The 16,894-nt window shown below is 52.1% G+C and overlaps 2 protein-coding genes across 7 annotated transcripts in view; one reads left to right on the top strand and one right to left on the bottom strand.

Annotated features, from left to right (window-relative positions):
• Positions 1-740: 740 nt before the first annotated feature.
• On the bottom strand, positions 741-13,348 carry VPS26B (VPS26 retromer complex component B). Its single transcript, XM_071449745.1, has 6 exons — positions 12,996-13,348; positions 9,152-9,308; positions 7,416-7,580; positions 5,615-5,790; positions 4,847-4,989; positions 741-3,757 (listed from the first exon to the last, which is right to left on the bottom strand). Exons 1-6 carry the CDS (start codon positions 13,216-13,218, stop codon positions 3,611-3,613), a joined length of 1,011 nt encoding a protein of 336 aa, XP_071305846.1. The 5' UTR covers positions 13,219-13,348; the 3' UTR covers positions 741-3,610.
• Positions 13,349-13,539: 191 nt separating this feature from the next.
• Positions 13,540-16,894, top strand: part of NCAPD3 (non-SMC condensin II complex subunit D3) — a 40,725-nt gene continuing 37,370 nt past the window's right edge. For 2 of the 6 annotated variants that reach the window (XM_071449738.1, XM_071449737.1), the window contains exons 1-5: positions 13,542-13,752; positions 14,580-14,734; positions 15,357-15,519; positions 16,331-16,502; positions 16,590-16,763. In XM_071449738.1, coding sequence (XP_071305839.1) covers positions 16,359-16,502; positions 16,590-16,763 — 318 coding nt within the window. In that variant the 5' untranslated portion in view covers positions 13,542-13,752; positions 14,580-14,734; positions 15,357-15,519; positions 16,331-16,358. Of the gene's footprint in view, positions 13,753-14,579; positions 14,735-15,356; positions 15,520-16,326; positions 16,503-16,589; positions 16,764-16,894 lie in introns of those variants that run through there. The other 4 variants (XM_071449740.1, XM_071449739.1, XM_071449741.1 and 1 more) reach the window with 4 other exon arrangements.

The raw sequence follows: 16,894 nt of genomic DNA, 5'->3' as shown, positions 1-16,894 counted from the left end.
GCTACTTGGGTTTAAGTAGTAGGAAAATCTGCAATTCATCTCATGAGGAAGAAACAGGTACATCTTCTTTGTTTAGTTTGGGGTCTAGTGCAGCTCTATGTACTGCAGAGGGACATTTTTCTGCAGGAAGGAATCCCTGAGTTCTGTCTAGAACCAGAAAATTTCAAGTCATTGAATAGCCTGGGCTGGAAGAGGCCTTAAAATCATCTCATTCCACCCCTTGCCTTGGGCAGGGACATTTTCCACTATCCCAGGGTGCTCCAAGCTCTGTCCAGCCTGGCTTTGGACACTTCCAGGGATGTGGCAGCCACACAATCAGGAGGAATTTCTCCCCAGCATCCCATCTAAACTATTTTCTGTCACTTTGAAGCCTTTCCCCCTCCTCCTGTCAGTGCATGCTGTTGTAAACAGTCTCTCTGGAGATGGATACACAAAGCAGATCACAGTGAACTTCCTGCAGGTACAAAAGTTCCCACGTTATTTTAGTTCTGACATCAGGGAAATGGAAGAAAATAAAGCCAGCCTGCTAATTTTTAAGCCACATGGGTCCTCCACCAGCACAGCTGCCAAGCAGTGACACAGCTTAAAGAAAGACCAAGGATTTATAAAGATAACAAAGGACAAACTCCTCCAGCATGTTTGAGAGCTGCACACTGTGGCACTTTTAAAGAAAAATCTCTCCATACCACAGAAAAAAACCCCAACCCAACCCAATACAAAACATCAGACAAACTCATGCACAGCATTTGACAGCCAGGGCTGGCTCTTTTTAATTGGAGAGACAAAAAAACCCAAGTTTTAAAATACAGCCATTGAAAAGACGACGAATTAAGAAACATGTAAACACAGCAGAGGCTTAATTACAACTTGCACTGCTTGGTTTGGTACTTGCCCACTCCCATCAGCCTGGGAGGGAGGGAATGAGCCAAGTATAGCACAGAACCACCAGCTCAGGGGGACAGGAGTGCCCCTGGACATGCTAACAGAACACTGCTCTGGAGTGCCTTGTCCTGCAGTGAGCCCAGCTTCTCTCGAAGGATGCTCAGCACATCTGCTCCACCCCACACAAACACAGGGCCCAGTGCTAACAGGCTGGAAATGGTCCTTCAGATTCAGTAAAAACGGGGGTCACTTCTGAATCCTGGTTCCACACACAGGGACATGGGGTAGGAAAAAATCCCCCAACTGAATGTATAGGCTCAATCAATGTCCAGGCTCAATCAATGTCCAGGCTCAATCAATGCACAGGCTCAATCAATGTACAGGCTCATGCACCTTTTCCAAAGGAACCCTCAAGGAGGGATGAGCAGATGTTGAACAGCCACCTCCTTAGAGCCAGGCAATGATCTCACACCCAGTCAGGCAGGAAAAAACCACTCCTGGAATGCAGAGACATCTCCATCCAGGGGGTTTCTTTCCTTCTACATGGCCTACAATCCAGGGGAATAAAGGAGTAAAGGAGTAAAGGAATAAAGGAAAAAAGGAATAAAGGAATAAAGGAATAAAGGCAAGGAGGGAGCTGAAGGAAAGCTGAAGAAGATTGTAAGGGCACTGCTGTGCTCAGTTCCCCTTAGAACACTTTGCTATCCCCAAGAGCTCCCAAAGGAGCCTCGCTTGTCCCTCAAGGATTGTGCCTGGCTGCAGCACAGCCAGCTCCCCCCAGGGAAGGAGGGAGGGAGGGAGGAGTGTCCCAAGTGCCACCCAGGGTCCCTGCCATGGCAGAGGTGCCCAGCCCTGCCCTGGCACAGCAGGCTGATTGTTGTTTGCAGGGAGGTTTTGCCCCAGCCTTGGGAAGGCAGGGCCCAGCCCATGGCACAGACTCCCCGTGGGGGGACAAGCAAGCCAGGTCCTCAGTGGGGCACAGCAGAACCAGGGGGTGACACAAGCACTGAGCAGAGAGGAGAGCATCAGTGTCCTCTACAGAGCATGACTGGCCAGCTCTACTACAAACCACAACCTTACACGTGGTGAGGAAAAGATAACTGACTTTGGCAAGCAGAAACACACATTTATCACTGGAATACAGTAGCTGTCATTACAGAAAAAGCTCCCCCTTCCCACCCCAGCCCCACTCCCTCCACCAGCACCGTTCCACTGAACACAGCAGACACTTCCATTGCCCAGACACCCGCTCCACACTCAGCTGTAGGACAGAGGAACTTGATTCCAGAGCCAAAAGGAAGCTGGACAAACTAACAAGCCACAAATTCAGGGAAATCCAGACAAATCCCACTTGACAGAGCTCATATCCCAGCACTTGGTGCAGGCTGGTCTCTCCCTGGGGTAGGAGGTGTCACCACCTGCTTGAACAGGAGGGACAGCCTCCAAACTCAGTCAATCAAGTCTACAAAGCCACATCTGATTTTTAATGGAGGAGTGACTTCCTTCTGGGAATGTGCTCATGAGTCTACTTAGCTGAAGGCTAAAAGCAGCTTATTTAAAAAAAAAGAAAACCCACATTCAGGTTCTCAGCTCACTGCATGCTCTCAGACCTCGCTGGTGACTTCAGCTCAGGCCTCAGGAATGTGTCTCTGGAATCAGAGCTCTGCCACCCTTCCAGGTGCTGCTTGGCTCCTTCCAGCAGCCCACACTGGCCTGTTTGAGCCCCCCACAACAACTGCATCCCCCTTCTGTCCCCGCTAACCCTCATCCTGCAGGCACGAGGCAGCAAACCTCAGCAAACCAGACCGCATGCACGCGTCCCCACACTGCTGTCCATCCCCACACACAGCCTGCTCTGTCCCCAGGACACAGACACAGGCAGGGCAGCGTGGGCAGCACAAACCCACCCACAGGAGAGCCCCCAGGAGCTCCAGAGCTGCTCTCCACACCTCCCTGCAGCAGCACCTGCACGAGAGCAGCAGCCGAGTGTGGATCTCAGGACAAGAGAAGGAAGGCACAGCTCGTGGCCAGGAGCCTTCCTGGCCCCACTTTGTTGCCCACCCATGAGCACTGGGACCGTCACCGCTCTGCCCACGCCATGGCACCTCCTCCTGCAGCCACATCTCACTCCCTCCTACCAGCCCCAGCTCCTGGTGGGACACAGCCCGTGCTCCACGTGGCTGGGTGGCAGTCCCAGGGCTGAGTCACCTCCAGCATCCAGCTGCTTGAGGCAAGGAATCCAACGCCAGCACGAAGAGGAAGAAGGGGAAGCAGCGAGGGGATGACACCACAAGGTTTCCAGCAGGTCACACCAGTCTCTGATCCCTCCTCTAGCTCCTTCTGCTGGGACCTCCATCCAGCTCATCACCAGGCAAGATTTCCAAAAGGCAAGGCAAACATCCATCCTGCACACCCCAAAGCACCCTGCACACGGCAGCCTGGGCCTCCCCTCGCTCTCTCCTTCCCCACAGCCCCTGGGAGCTCTCGGGACACAGAGGAGACCAGGAGGAGATCAGGAGCTCGGGCATGGCCTCCAAGCAGCCACGGCCCCCAAGGAATGGATGGACTGGGCAGTGCCACGGCGCCTCCGCTGCAGCTGGCCGAGCCCTCCCGCCCCGTCCCACCCCGCCAGTCCTCCGAAGGAAGGAAGGAATGCAGTCCAATCCGGGTTTACTCGGTGAGGTCCCTGGTGCCCCGCGGTGCTGGGGGGTCCCGGCGCCCCCCGGCCTCACTGGCGGCCGTTGTTGTCCGCGGGCTGCCCGGGGGCCTTGGCCTCGCCGTGCGAGGAGCTGCCCTCGAAGCGCTGCGACGCGATGGCCGCCTGGTGGGACATGCTCTTCCTCACGATGTCCCCTTTCCTCCACAGCACCACCTCCTGCAGGGACACAGCAAAGGCTTGTCAGGGCTCCTGAGACCTTCTGCTGGGACCCTCTGCTGAGAGAGACCCTCTGCTGAGACCCTCTGCTGAGAGAGACCCTCTGCTGACACCTTCTGCTGAGACCTTCTGCTAGGACCTTCTGCTGAGAGAGACCTTCTGCTAGGACCTTCTGCTGAGACCCTCTGCTGAGACCTTCTGCTAGGACCCTCTGCTGAGAGAGACCTTCTGCTGGGACCTTCTGCTGGGACCTTCTGCTGAGAGAGACCTTCTGCTGAGAGAGACCTTCTGCTAGGACCCTCTGCTGAGACCTTCTGCTGGGACCTTCTACTGAGACCCTCTGCTAAGACCTTCTGCTAGGACCTTCTGCTGAGAGAGACCTGCTAGGACCCTCTGCTGAGAGAGACCTTCTGCTGGGACCTTCTACTGAGAGAGACCTTCTGCTGGGACCTTCTGCTGAGACCTTCTGCTGAGAGAGACCTTCTGCTGAGAGGGACCTTCTGCTGAGACCTTCTGCTGAGACCTTCTGCTGAGACCTTCTGCTAGGACCCTCTGCTGAGAGAGACCTTCTGCTGAGAGAGACCTTCTGCTGGGACCTTCTGCTGAGACCTTCTGCTAGGACCCTCTGCTGAGAGAGACCTTCTGCTAGACCCTTCTGCTGAGACCCTTCTGCTGCCCCACCCAGCCCCCCAGGCTGAACCAGGCTCGGTGTCCCACCCACAGCCAGGATCCACCTGGCAGTGCAGCCTGCCTGAAATTCGGGTAGGAAGCTCCTCCCTGGGTCTGGGCACACAGAGGACATCCACAGCTCCTCTGTCCTAGTGCCACTGCTAAGGTGAAGCACAGGAGCTCCACCACAGAGCAGAAAAGATATCCCAGGCAGGCACTTTGCAGACTCCTCCTCACCACCACACACATCTGACCTGCATGGACATTCTTCTAGATCATCTTTCCATGTGATGAATCCCAAAATGGAATTCTTCTAGACTATCTTTCCACTTGCTGAATCCCAAATTCCCAGCAGGTCCTTGTAAAAGCATCCCCATCACCATGCACAGGTCCAAAGAGAACAGCAGCTCTGGTTCTCACCTGCTGTTTGAAGTAGCGCCTCTCCTCCTCATCAATCAGCACCAGGTTGAGGTAATAACGCACAGAGAACTTCTTGTTGATGTCCCTCATGGTTGGAGTCAGCTCATAGCCAGCCAGAAAGAGCCTGATGGGAATGGACTCCCCTGGAAAGGGCACAGAGCTCTCAGCACAGACAGGATGCAGAGAGAAACCAGGAGAGCAGCAGCAAAACACAAACTCACACGGCCACAACCTTTGTCACCGCTTCCACAAGTGGACTAACATGAGCTAGAAGACCTCAACTCCCTCCAGAAACCAGCATGCACGGTGCTCAGCCAGATCCTGCCCTTGCTGACAGCTATTCCAGCTCCACTCTAACAGCACAGGACTCTTTTGGGACCTGCATCAAGACAGCACTGCAGGAAAAAATGAGTAAGGTGACATTTTCTCTAGCAGGTGACTCTGCTGGGCAAAGGAACACTGGCACAGGAGATTGGCACAGAGCAAGGACAACACCACCTCTGCTCTGAGCTGCAGCAATGCCAGCTGCTGGCCCATGCCAACTGTGAGTTTATAGCTGGTTCTGCCACTGCTCCATCAGAAAGAATTATGATCCTGTCTTAGTGACCCCTCATCACACTGGAGAGGGAAGGGGATCAGATCAATCCCCTGCTCTGAACCCACAACAGTGGAACGGGATGCTGAGCACACAGAACATACTTCAAGAGTCATATTCCCACCCCAAAATCCTCCAGGAGAGCAGTGCTGGGGGTTGCTGTGCCCTCTCACCTCTCACAGGTGCCCCATCCATGATCTCGTACTTGGCTATGGTGTCGTTCTCGTGGTACACGTTGGGCCCCGTGCCCGTTGTCTCCCTCTTGATGATGTCAATCTCCATGTGCTTGATCTTGATCCGCACCAGCAGGAAGTAGATCTTCCCCACAATCACATCTTTTAGATGGTACCTGGCACGAGAGGGGAGGGAACACCAGGATCAAAGCCTTTGAGATCAGCAGAGCAGGGCTCAGGCTGACGTGCAGGAACTTGCTGGGCAGGCACTTTGCTCTCATCCCCAGCAGATGGCAAATCAACCACCCCCACCAGCAACCAGCCCTTTATTTCCATCCTCTGCTCTTTTGGAAACCCACAAGAACATTTAGCACCAGCATATAAATTAAATACTTTGCTTCAGGCTGAATATCTGCAAGAAACCCCTTGAAGAGCAAAGGCTCCAAAATCAGTATTTTACCTCAATTAAAACCAACCCAAATCACTGAATCATTTAGGTTGGAAAAGACCTCTGAGATCACTGAGTCCAGCCACCACTTGCAGGGAGATTTGCCAGCACCAGCTGGGAAGGATGCACTAAGGGTAATTTAAAAGAGCTCTTCCTAACTTCTTTGCTAGAGTTAATTTCTACTTCAGCTGTATTGCCTGGAAAGGAGCAACCATTGCCTTTTGGAGACACCTGGAAATACTGATCAGGATACAGGGAGTGGGAAGCTACAGCAAGAATTTCATGCTGTGCTCCAGGCTCAGTGAGCCACAGCCATTGCTTCCCACTCCCTGACCCAGAAATATGAGAAAAGGAGAGGAACCCATGGAGCAGGGAGGATCTGAGCTGCCTCCAGCCTGTCTGGAGCACGTGTGAGACACAAACTTTGAGGAATTTAGGGATTTTAGAGGAGCTAAGATTTTAGTTAGAGATAAGCTTTATTGGAGTTAATTAAAATCAATGGGTAGGCCTTGATGAAGTTAAGAGTTAGCAGTTAACTAATAATTGATTGTTTATCAACACAATGCTGGGTTAGCTGGGTTTATAATGAAGAATACAGAAACTGATAAATGGCTTTGAGGAGCATAAGACAATTGTGGCCTCCTCTGTTCTGAAACCAATTGAAGACAGGAATGGGAGTTCTACCAAGGGTTCATTTGTCAGATTTGCATTGAAAGGGTAGAAAGGCCAGAATGAGGAAGACTTCATTTACTTCCTCATTTGGGACCCCTCCCCATAAAAGGGACCAGTGACCCATTTCAAGGAACAAACTGCACATGCTTAATGGCTTTTGAACTAATTACCATGCTTAATGACTTTTGAACTAATTACCATACAGAATGGGGAATGGGATGTACCAAAGTTATGAACATGCATTTGTATTTTGGATATTCAATACTTGTACAGATAAAAGGGCTCTGTAATCACCTGTCAATTGAGGTTTGTATTTGGGAGCTATCCCACAATAAACAAACACTTTCTAACTCTAAACTGTCAGAGAGTTTTTGGATATTGGTACTAGATCAATATCCATATTGGGAATGGGATGTACCAAAGTTATGAACATGCATTTGTATTTTGGGTATTCAATACCTGTACAGATAAAAGGGCTCTGTAATCACCTGTAAATTGTGCTGTGTATTTGGGAGCTATCCCACAATAAACAAACACTTTCTAACTCTAAACTGTTTGAGAGTTTTTGTCCCTCACAGTTGGATATCAGTGCTAGATCAATATCCATATTTTTTTCAATAAATCACATGAGCATGGAATTCCTTTGAGGAAACCCCAGCAGGTGGGGCCTGAGCCACTCACTTGGACTTGTTGTACTCGAACTCGATGTGCAGGCAGTCCTCAATGCCCACTTCCATCTTGATGGAGGAGTTGAGCTCGGGGTAGGTGCTCAGAGTGTGCACAACGATGTCCATCTCCTTCACCACATCGTTCAGCCTGCGGCTCACGGTGGCACGGAGGAAATACCTGCAGGGACAGTTGTCATGGACATAGCTCATGAAAAATCCTTTCCTTAGGATCTTTTCTCCTGAGAAGCTGAGAGGCCTCAGGAACAAAATGCAAACAATGGTTATCTGCTGCTGTGGAATGCAACAGGTGCATCTGGGATTGGGCTCATGTGGTTGTTTCTAATTAACGGCCAATCACAGCCCAGCTGGCTCAGACTCTCTGGTCAATCACAAGATTTTATCATTCCATTCCTTTCTTTGCTAGCCTTCTGATGAAATCCTTTCTCTTTCTTTAGTGTAGTTTTAATATATCGTTTTCTTTTAATACAATATACACCATAAAATAAGAAATCCTTTCTCTTTCTTTAGTGTAGTTTGAATATATCATTTTCTTTTAATATCATATATATCGTAAAATAATAAATCAGCCTTCTGAAACCTGGAGTCAAGATTCTCATCTCTTCCCTTGTCCTGTGAACACCACCACAGACAGTCCCTTGCCACCAGGGTCACAGCAGGCACAGCCCTAGGGGGGCTTGGGCTGCACTATCCTTAGGACACAGATCCATGTAAAGAGCTGAAATGCATTTCAATGCAAATCTGAATAAAACGTGTCATCAACTCAGCAGATCCACTGAGAAAGTTCCTTTTTCCCACTGAAGCTTGGAGCTTTCTCCTTGGCAAGGTGAGGTGCTCAGCTCAGCTCATGCACAGCTGAGAGGAGGGCCAGCATTTCAAGAGCAGGGAATGGGAAATGTCCAAAGGGATGAAATAAGCAGGAAACCAAAGAATTGCCACAAGGAAGCAGAAGAGCAAGGAAGCTCCTCTTCCCATGTCATTTGCTGTTCCATTGCCCTTTTAGCCCAGGTCTGAACAAAATAAACCCACAGTAAAAGAGCCCCCAGCTCTTTACATATACCTGCCCCTGGAGCAGCCAACACCCCACACTGGAAAAGGCAGAAGGGAATTTTCAGATCCAGAAGGGAATTTTCAGATGGAAAAGCAGAATCCTCTCAGCTCCCAAGCATTTGCGAGCCTGAGTTACCTAAGCCCCGTTTTGGGGCTCTGAGGAACAGCCTGCACATGTTCAAACCACTGCCCTTTTGCAAGATTACATCAGGCTGCACAGGCACACCTCCCAGTGCACATCTCAGACTTTTCCAACCCCCACTTTGAAGGCAGTGAAAGGATTTAGAGTCGATTGAGTGCCTTGATGTGAAATATCATTTCTAACATATGAACAAGGCACCAGCAAAGCATCTGTTTGCATACAGAGCACAATTAAAGTTGACAAGACTGATTACAGCAAAAATATCCCCACTGGAGACTAAACCAAACAGTTTATTTTGAATTTTTGAATTATCAAATAAATTAGCAAGTATTTGATTCAAAAGGGGCTGATTTCTCTTGTCACTCAAAGGGGAAAAACAAGTTCCATAAAGAGCCTGATGCATGCTTGTAAAATAAAGACCTCAAAGGCAGCCTTTTTACAACTCAGGCACTAAAATTAATTTGGAGTTCTGCATCATCAGAGGGAGTATCAGCACTCACAGAGAGCAGAACTGGGCTCAGCCAGAGCAGGGGACTCACCTTAGCTTCACATTCTGCCCCGTGTAGGACTCGTAAGGTTTCTCCACATGTGTGAACTCAAAGTCAAACGTTTGTGATTGAGTGAACTCCCCAGGCCGGGCCAGGTCCTTCACCAGGGACACGAACTCGTGGTGGTTCCCTCGGTCATAGTAGAGCTCTAGGAAAATGGAAATCCAGGTTAAGCTGAACCCCACATGACACAGGAGATTTTCAGCAACTCTCTTGTCCAGGTCACTCCTTCCTTCAACACCATTCACAGAACCTACCAGGGGAGCTGCACTTGTTCCCTGCTCTCCATCAGAGCCAGGTGCAGGCCACAGCTTTCCTCCCTGAAACAGGAAGGAAAAGGTCCACACAATCTCCTTTACTACAATTAATCAAGAACTTGCCTTGGGGAGGCACGAGTCGCCTATTGTCAATATTAAATATCTGTAGCTCATGCAAAAACCCTTCCCATAATCTTCTGCACTGTATTCCAGGCCAAAGGCATTGCCCCTGTGAGGAAAAGCCCCCACTGCTTGTCTGGAACAGCCAGTGACAGAGCAAAACCAAGGGGACACGATGATTCCAACTGCTCCTGCTTATCCTTGGGCAGCAAAGAGCCTGAGTGGCCTTGAGCTGCAGCAGGGAATAAATGACAATGTTGATCCTGCTGCACAAGCAGCCAGTGTGTGGGGAGGCAGCTGAACCCTCCAGCCCATGGGTAACACATTCCTGGCCATGTGAGCATGCTGAGGGAAAGCTCTCACCTCTGGAAGCACTGCTCAAACCAGCTCAAGTGACCAGCACTGCCTTGCTCTTCCCCACAACCCTCCCACATCAGCAGGAAACTACAGCTTTCCTCATTTAATGAAAGCAATCCTCCGCACCTCCACTGAGTTTTCAGCCTCAAGACAAAGCAACAAAACCCTTCAATCTCTGCAATTTGCATGAACAGCTTGGGATTACCCAAACCCATCAATGAAACCTGCCCTTCCCAGCCCTGTGTGTGAGCCTGTGCCTACAGCACACCCACACAGTCCTTCTGCAAGGCAAAGCCTTTCTGCTTACATGAGGAAACAAAAACCTAAGTCATCACACAATCACACTCACACAAGCTCAGTGTCAGCACTAAACTGTGCAGAGGAGGCTTCTGAGAGGTATCAGAGGTGCTCAGGAACTGCAGTTCAGCCCTCCTTGAGATGCACAATGAGATTCCAGCTTTTAAGTGATGCCTGTTCCTCACAGCCCTTTGCTCACCTTATCTCTCTAATGGAAATTTTGGCACTAGAGCTCCCCTCACTTACGCACAACAGCAAATGTCACCAAGCCCTTTAGGCTGGGCAGGTGACATAAATAACCCAGCCTCTCTCTGTGCACTGAATTTGTGTGTCCACTGAGAGGAAAGTGCTTGCTGATGTGACAGGGAGAAGCCACGTGCCAAGAGAAAAAAGAGGAACCAGCCACAGAAATGGAGGAATCAGCCCAGACCATCGTGACACACGATGCAGAAGGCACAAATCAAAAAAGCAAGGGGAGGCAGATGTCAGTGCACTGAGTTCTGTGCTACCTCAGAAGGTCATGTTTGGCACCCTGCAGCCTTTAGCAGAGTGATGTTTCCCACACTCCAGCCTGTCAAACAGGTATAAGCTGTAATTTCAGGTTTTCAGAGCTATAAGGTTTCCAGACTTCCAAAGAAAATAACCTGCCAACATTTCAGTGGCTTGCTCAGGCCACAGCCACCAGAGTGAAACCATCTGGAATGGGTTCTGGGCTGACTTGAGAGCAGGCAGGACCCAGCACTCACAGTCTGGCCTCTGGTACCTGCTCTGGAGCGTCTTCCCTGCAAAACATCCCTCCTTCACATCCCAGTCCCCCTGCCTGTTAAACTGCCTCACCTCCACGCTGACCTTGTGGCAGCAAGAAGTCAGAATACAAGATGGAAAGCATTGAGAAATGCAATTAGTGGAACAAACTTCAGTGATTTATCAAAAAGGCCTGAGGGGCATAAGGACTGACGTGCAGCCACAGTGGCTGTAACACACCCTGCTTGGGCAATAATGTGCATACAAAGCAGTAATCCCAGGCAGGCATGGCTCAAAAGTCTTCCAGAACAGGGAATGAGTTGCAGGCAAGGCAGCACAGCAGAGACAGTGCAGCAGGAAACAAAGTTCATGCTTAACTTCCATTGGGAACCGTATCAATAGGAGCTCATACCCTGGCTCCTGGTGAACAGCCTCACCTACACTCCATCATTTACAAATCATCATCCCTTCCCTTCCAAAATCCAGAGTCAGGCACAAGCAAAGCCAATAAAACTCAAACAGCAGCATGGGGCTGGGTGGGAAATCTGCTCATGTTCCCTCACCACACAATTTGCAATGCAAAGGCTGCAGGCCCTTGGCTCCAGTAGTGATTTTGGGGTTTAGAGCCAAGCACAGAGAGCCACAGATGTGAGGCCTCGCACGCAGCCATGGGAAGGAACATCCTGAAGTTATTTTGGCTTGTGGGGCTCAAGGCATATCTGTGGAGCAAGGACAGCTCTGCTCCGATGGAGGAGTGGGTGTGGCAGCTGCCTTTCCCCTTCGAAAGCAGGAAATATTAAACCTGAATTGCTTACACGCACAGATAACCACAAGTTTTGAACAACTTGAAGTCACCCAACCAACCGTGCAGGGGTGTGTGGAGGAGAAGGTGGGTTCAGCCAAGGTGAGCCTGCAAGCCTCAGGAAAGGGGATCCACGCAGGTTAAAGGGATGTAAGGACAAAACCCACCCCATCAGCACCCTCAGCATCCCTAAGAGGATCAGCAGGCACACGAGGGAAGTGGGCAGGTAGCTCCTGGAGCAGGAACAGCCAGCCTGGGCAGCAGGTCTGGGCTGACCTGCAGCTGCAGGACGGAACCAAAGCACGCCCAGCTCGGAGCTGAAACTGGTGACCGAGCAGAAGAGAGAAATTAGGACAGGAGAACAATGACCTGGAAAAGGACTGGAATGCCCTTCCTTCTGCCAGGGCTCAAGCCTGGAGAACAGGCCAGGCTGCCCAGCTCGGAGGGTGGAATAATGTCCAGCAGCTGTGGGAATGCTGCGTGCAGCCAGGAGTGAGAGGAACCTGCTCAACACCAGCAGGATCCCAGTGCCATGGGGCACAGCAATACCCCCAGTACCAGTGGGATCCCAGTGCCATGGGGCACAGCAATATCCCCAGTAACAGTGGGATCTCACTGCCATGGGCACAGCAATACCCCCAGTACCAGTGGGATCCCAGTGCCATGGGCACAGCAATATCCCCAGTACCAGTGGGATCCCAGTGCCATGGGCACAGCAATACCCCCAGTACCAGTGGGATCCCAGTGCCATGGGCACAGCAATACCCCCAGTACCAGTGGGATCCCAGTGCCATGGGCACAGCAATACCCCCAGTACCAGTGGGATCCCAGTGCCATGGGCACAGCAATACCCCCAGTACCAGTGGGATCCCAGTGCCATGGGCACAGCAATACCCCCAGTACCAGTGGGATCCCAGTGCCACGGGCACAGCAATACCCCCAGTACCAGTACCCCCAGTCAGTGCCACGGGGCACATCAATGCCCCCAGAGCCCCGGTACCAGCGGGTTACCATGGGATGCAGTGATGCTCCCTGGACACTCAGCACCAGCAATGCTCTCTGGATCCCTGGCACCCGCAGGGATCTCAGTACCATGGGGTCCAGCACTGCTCCCCAGACCCTTGGCACCTGTGGGATGCAGTGATAGCCCCCGGACCCCGGCAGCAGCAGGATCCATCCCCGTGCGGTGCAGCGCTGCTCCCGGCACCCACGAGGGCCATCAGGAAGGGAGCCCAGGCCCGCAGGCCGCCCCGCTCACCGATCTGCCCGATGAACTCCACTTTGATGCCCTGGTGCTCCAGCCGCTTGTTGGGGTTCTTGAGGGTGAGGACCACCCTGCCCGACACGGTCTCGCCGTCATAGAAGAGGAAGTATTTCTCCTTCTTGCCTTCCTCCGTCTTGTGCTCCACCCGCCGCCGGCTCTCGGCGTCGCTCAGCACCAGCTCCAGCTCCGGGCTCTGCCCGAACCCGAAGAAGCTCATGGTCCCGGGATGCGGCGCGGGCCGGCGCGGCCGGACCCCGCGGCCCCGCTGGCGGATCGCGGCCGGGGCGGGGCTGCGCGGGGCGGCGGCGGCGACGCCGGGGAAGGAGCCGGGGCGGCGGCGGCGGCGGCAGCAGCGGCGGCGGCGGCGCGGGGGGGCCGCAATGCGGCAGCGCTGCCGGGGCGGCGGCGGCGGGACCCGCGCACCGCGCACCGCGCACCGCGCACCGCGCACCGCGCACCGCGCACCGCGCACCGCGCACCGCGCACCGCGCACCGCGCACCGCGCACCGCGCACCGCGCACCGCGCACCGCGCACCGCGCACCGCGCACCGCGCACCGCGCACCGCGCAGCTACGCCCCGGCCCGGCCGCGCCCGCCCCGCTCCTTCCGGGGCAGCGGCGCCCGCCGCGATTGGCCCGCGCCGCCCCGCGCTCGCCATTGGCGCGTTCGAAGGCGGGCGGCGGCGGCGCGATGGCGGCGGAGCGGCTGCGGAGCGCGCTCGGCGGGTGGCGGCTGCCGGAGCTGGCTGCAGGTGCGGGCCGGGAGCGGGATCGGGATTGGAATTAGGATTAGGATTGGGATCGGGTTAGGACCGGGAGCGGGGCCGGGGTTAGGACCGGGGCCGGGGCCAGTTGCCCGACCTCTTTTCCGGTCTTGGTCGTTCTGTCTCTCGGTCTCTCTGTTTCCTGGTCCCGCTCTCTGTCCCAGTCTCTCTGTGTCTGTTCTGGTCTCTGTTTCGGTCCCGGTCCAGGTCTCTATTCCGGTCCCGGTCTCTGTCCCGCTGTCCTTCTCTGTCCTGTTCTGTCTCTCTGTCCCGTTCTGTCTCTCTGTCCCGCTGTCCGTCTCTGTCCCGTTCTGTCTCTCTGTCCCGCTGTCCATCTCGGTTTCTGTTCCCTCTCCCGGTCCTGCCTCTGTTTCCGTCCGGGTCTCTGTCCTGGTCCCAGTCTTGGTGTCAGTCTGTGTCCCGGTCTCTCTGTCCCGGTGCCGGTCTCTGTCGCTCTCCCGTTCTGTCTCTCTGTCCCGGTCCCTCTGTCTCTATCCTGGTCCCGGTTTTAGTCCCGGTCCCGGTGTCAGTCCCGGTCCCCCTGTCTCTTTGTCCCGGTGTCAGTCCCGGTCCCCCGGTCTCGGTCCCGGTTCCGGTGGCTCTCCCCGGTCACGGGGGTGCGGCTGACCCCAGGCATTGGGAGCTCCTGGCACTGACAGCGTCGCCCTCGGCCCGCCCGTGTCCCGCTGGATTTTGGGCAGTCCGTGCTTATTTTGGAGCCTTATTTTGGGTGAAACGCGTTTCGGAGAAATCTCACCCCTGGCACTTATAAACACTTTTTTTTGGGTTTTTTTTTATTTTTTTATTTCTCTCAGTGTGGGTGGACACGGTGTGGGATCTGGATTTCACGGAGACCGAGCCTCTGGATCGCTGGGTAGCGGAGGAGATCACGGCCGATGGGCTCGACACCTTCACCCGCCTGTACAGCGCTCTGGCGCCCTTTGCTGCCGGGGACCAGGAGAGCAGAGAGGTGACATCCCCTGAGCACAGCCAGCCACTCTCCCTTTCTCTCTTTCACATCCGTCTTGCCTTGAAATTGGCAAAATATTCACAAACTATTCAAACAATTCCTGCTCTGTGTGCTGCAATGCTTCAGAAGGAAGCTATTCCCAAATTTTAATAATAGAACTCAGTATTAAATCATTATATTATATTATATTGCATTACATTACATTACATTATATATCATATACATTATGTATATCATTACATTATATATCATATACATTATATACATTATATATACATTATATATATTATATATACATTATATATTACTATATATTATTATATTCTATATATTATATTTAGTATACATAGTGTTATTATAATTATTGATAATAAGCATGTTTTAACAATTATTAATGTTAATTTATTAATTTAATTACTAATGTATTATAAATATTAATAAAATTAAAATACTATAGATATTAATAGTTACAGTAATAAAATAATTACAATAATAAAACACTTTTAAAAGCAGATAACACATAGGGAGTTGGTCATGGTGGCACCTGTTAAAATCTGAATAATGGCTAGTTGTGGACATCCATGTTATTATGGGATTCCTGACTATTCCTGTTTTGCCTCAGAATGTCTGGACCTTGTTTGCTGGGAGCAGCCTGTCCCACCAGGCCCTGGTGGCCGTGCTGCATCACTTTGTGCACATGGGCCAGCACAAAAGAGCCAACACACAGCAGAGGGTGTTTGCTCTGCACTCAGCTGGGCTCTACCTGCTGCTGCTGGAGATCCCAGGTGAGCCCTGAAATGTTCCTCTTCATGCCTGGGGACAGCACAGGTCAGGAGGGGTCGGGTTTGTCACAATTCCAGGTGGAACAAGTGGCGATGTTGGCTTGGTGGCCCTGAAATCCTCAGGGGTTTCACGAGCTGAGCGTGGTGTGAGTGCTGAGCAGTGTCACTGGACCCCTGCCACGGAGGTGTTTGGTGCCCCAGAGCGGGTCTGTGTCCTGTGACAAGGTGACAAAGGAGAGTGCACAGAGCTGGAACCACACAGGTCCCTCTGCTCTGACAGTCAAGGCAGGAGCTTATTCCTGTTCCTGTAAGCAGGGAGCATCTCACTGTGCAGCACATCTGGATGGGTTTGATTGTGCAAGCAGAAATGTCAGTTTAGAATGACCAGCAGCTGAGTGTTTCCAGCAGGTTTGTTCACAGCTGGATCCCTTTGCATTCCAGCATGCCCTGAGGTTTTGCTGATGTCCAGGGTGCAGCTGAGCTGGAAGGGGTCATTCAGCTGGTGGTGCTCCTGGAATGTGTCACTGCTGATGATGCATCAGCATGGTGCACTTCAGGCAGCTCTTTGTTCTTCTCTTGAACGTTTTTAGGCTCTGGGGCACCTGTGGAGAGATCATAGAACCACAAACTAATTTTGGCTGGGAGGAACCTTAAAGCTCATCTCATTCCATGGGCAGGGACAGTTTCCACTAGACCAGGTTGCTCCAGCCTGGCACTGAGCACTTCCAGGGGTGGGACATGATGCTCAGGTGGTTTGATGTTCTCTGTATCTTGTCTGGAATAGGACTGATGTTTGTCTTTTCTGGGCAGGCAGCATAGCCAACCAGGTGTTCCACCAAGTGATGTTTGACAAATGCCTTCACACCCTGACAAAATGCTGGCCTCAAGAGATGAAGAAAAGGAAGAAGGCACAGTCTCAAAGCTCTCAGCCCAATGCCAGAAGGAACAGAAAGAAAGGGAAACCATGCAGGAATGACAGCTCCAGTGTAAGATATTTGTGCAATTTCTTCAGATACAAATCCCCAGTTATAAGCAAATTGTTGGCAAGCTGTTTCTCTTTTCTGCCAATACAGATGGAAGAGACGTTGGAAGAGGAGAAAGAAGAGGATGATGAGAATGTTTACTTCTCAACAGAAGATCTTCTCCAAGTCCGCAACGCCATCTTCCTTCTCTTGAAAAACTTCCTGAGGCTTCTGCCCAAGTTCTCCCTGAAAGAAAAGCCTCAGTGCATGCAGAACTGTGTGCAGGTAAGAATGATCCAGCTTGATGAGCCTTCTGTCCCCTAAGCCAGACTTTTTGGGGATGCAGAGCACTCCACATGGAGGAGGTGGCAGCCCTGCCTTCCATCACCTGGTCCCTGATGGGAACTGGGGAGATG

Source organism: Agelaius tricolor, unplaced genomic scaffold (assembly GCF_023055355.1).
Source record: "Agelaius tricolor isolate 1412-34295 unplaced genomic scaffold, bAgeTri1.0.p SCAF_29, whole genome shotgun sequence".
Classification (NCBI taxonomy): Eukaryota; Metazoa; Chordata; class Aves; order Passeriformes; family Icteridae; genus Agelaius; species Agelaius tricolor.
The sequence above is the reverse complement of the archived record's forward strand: the minus strand, read 5'-3'. Positions and strand labels throughout refer to the sequence as shown.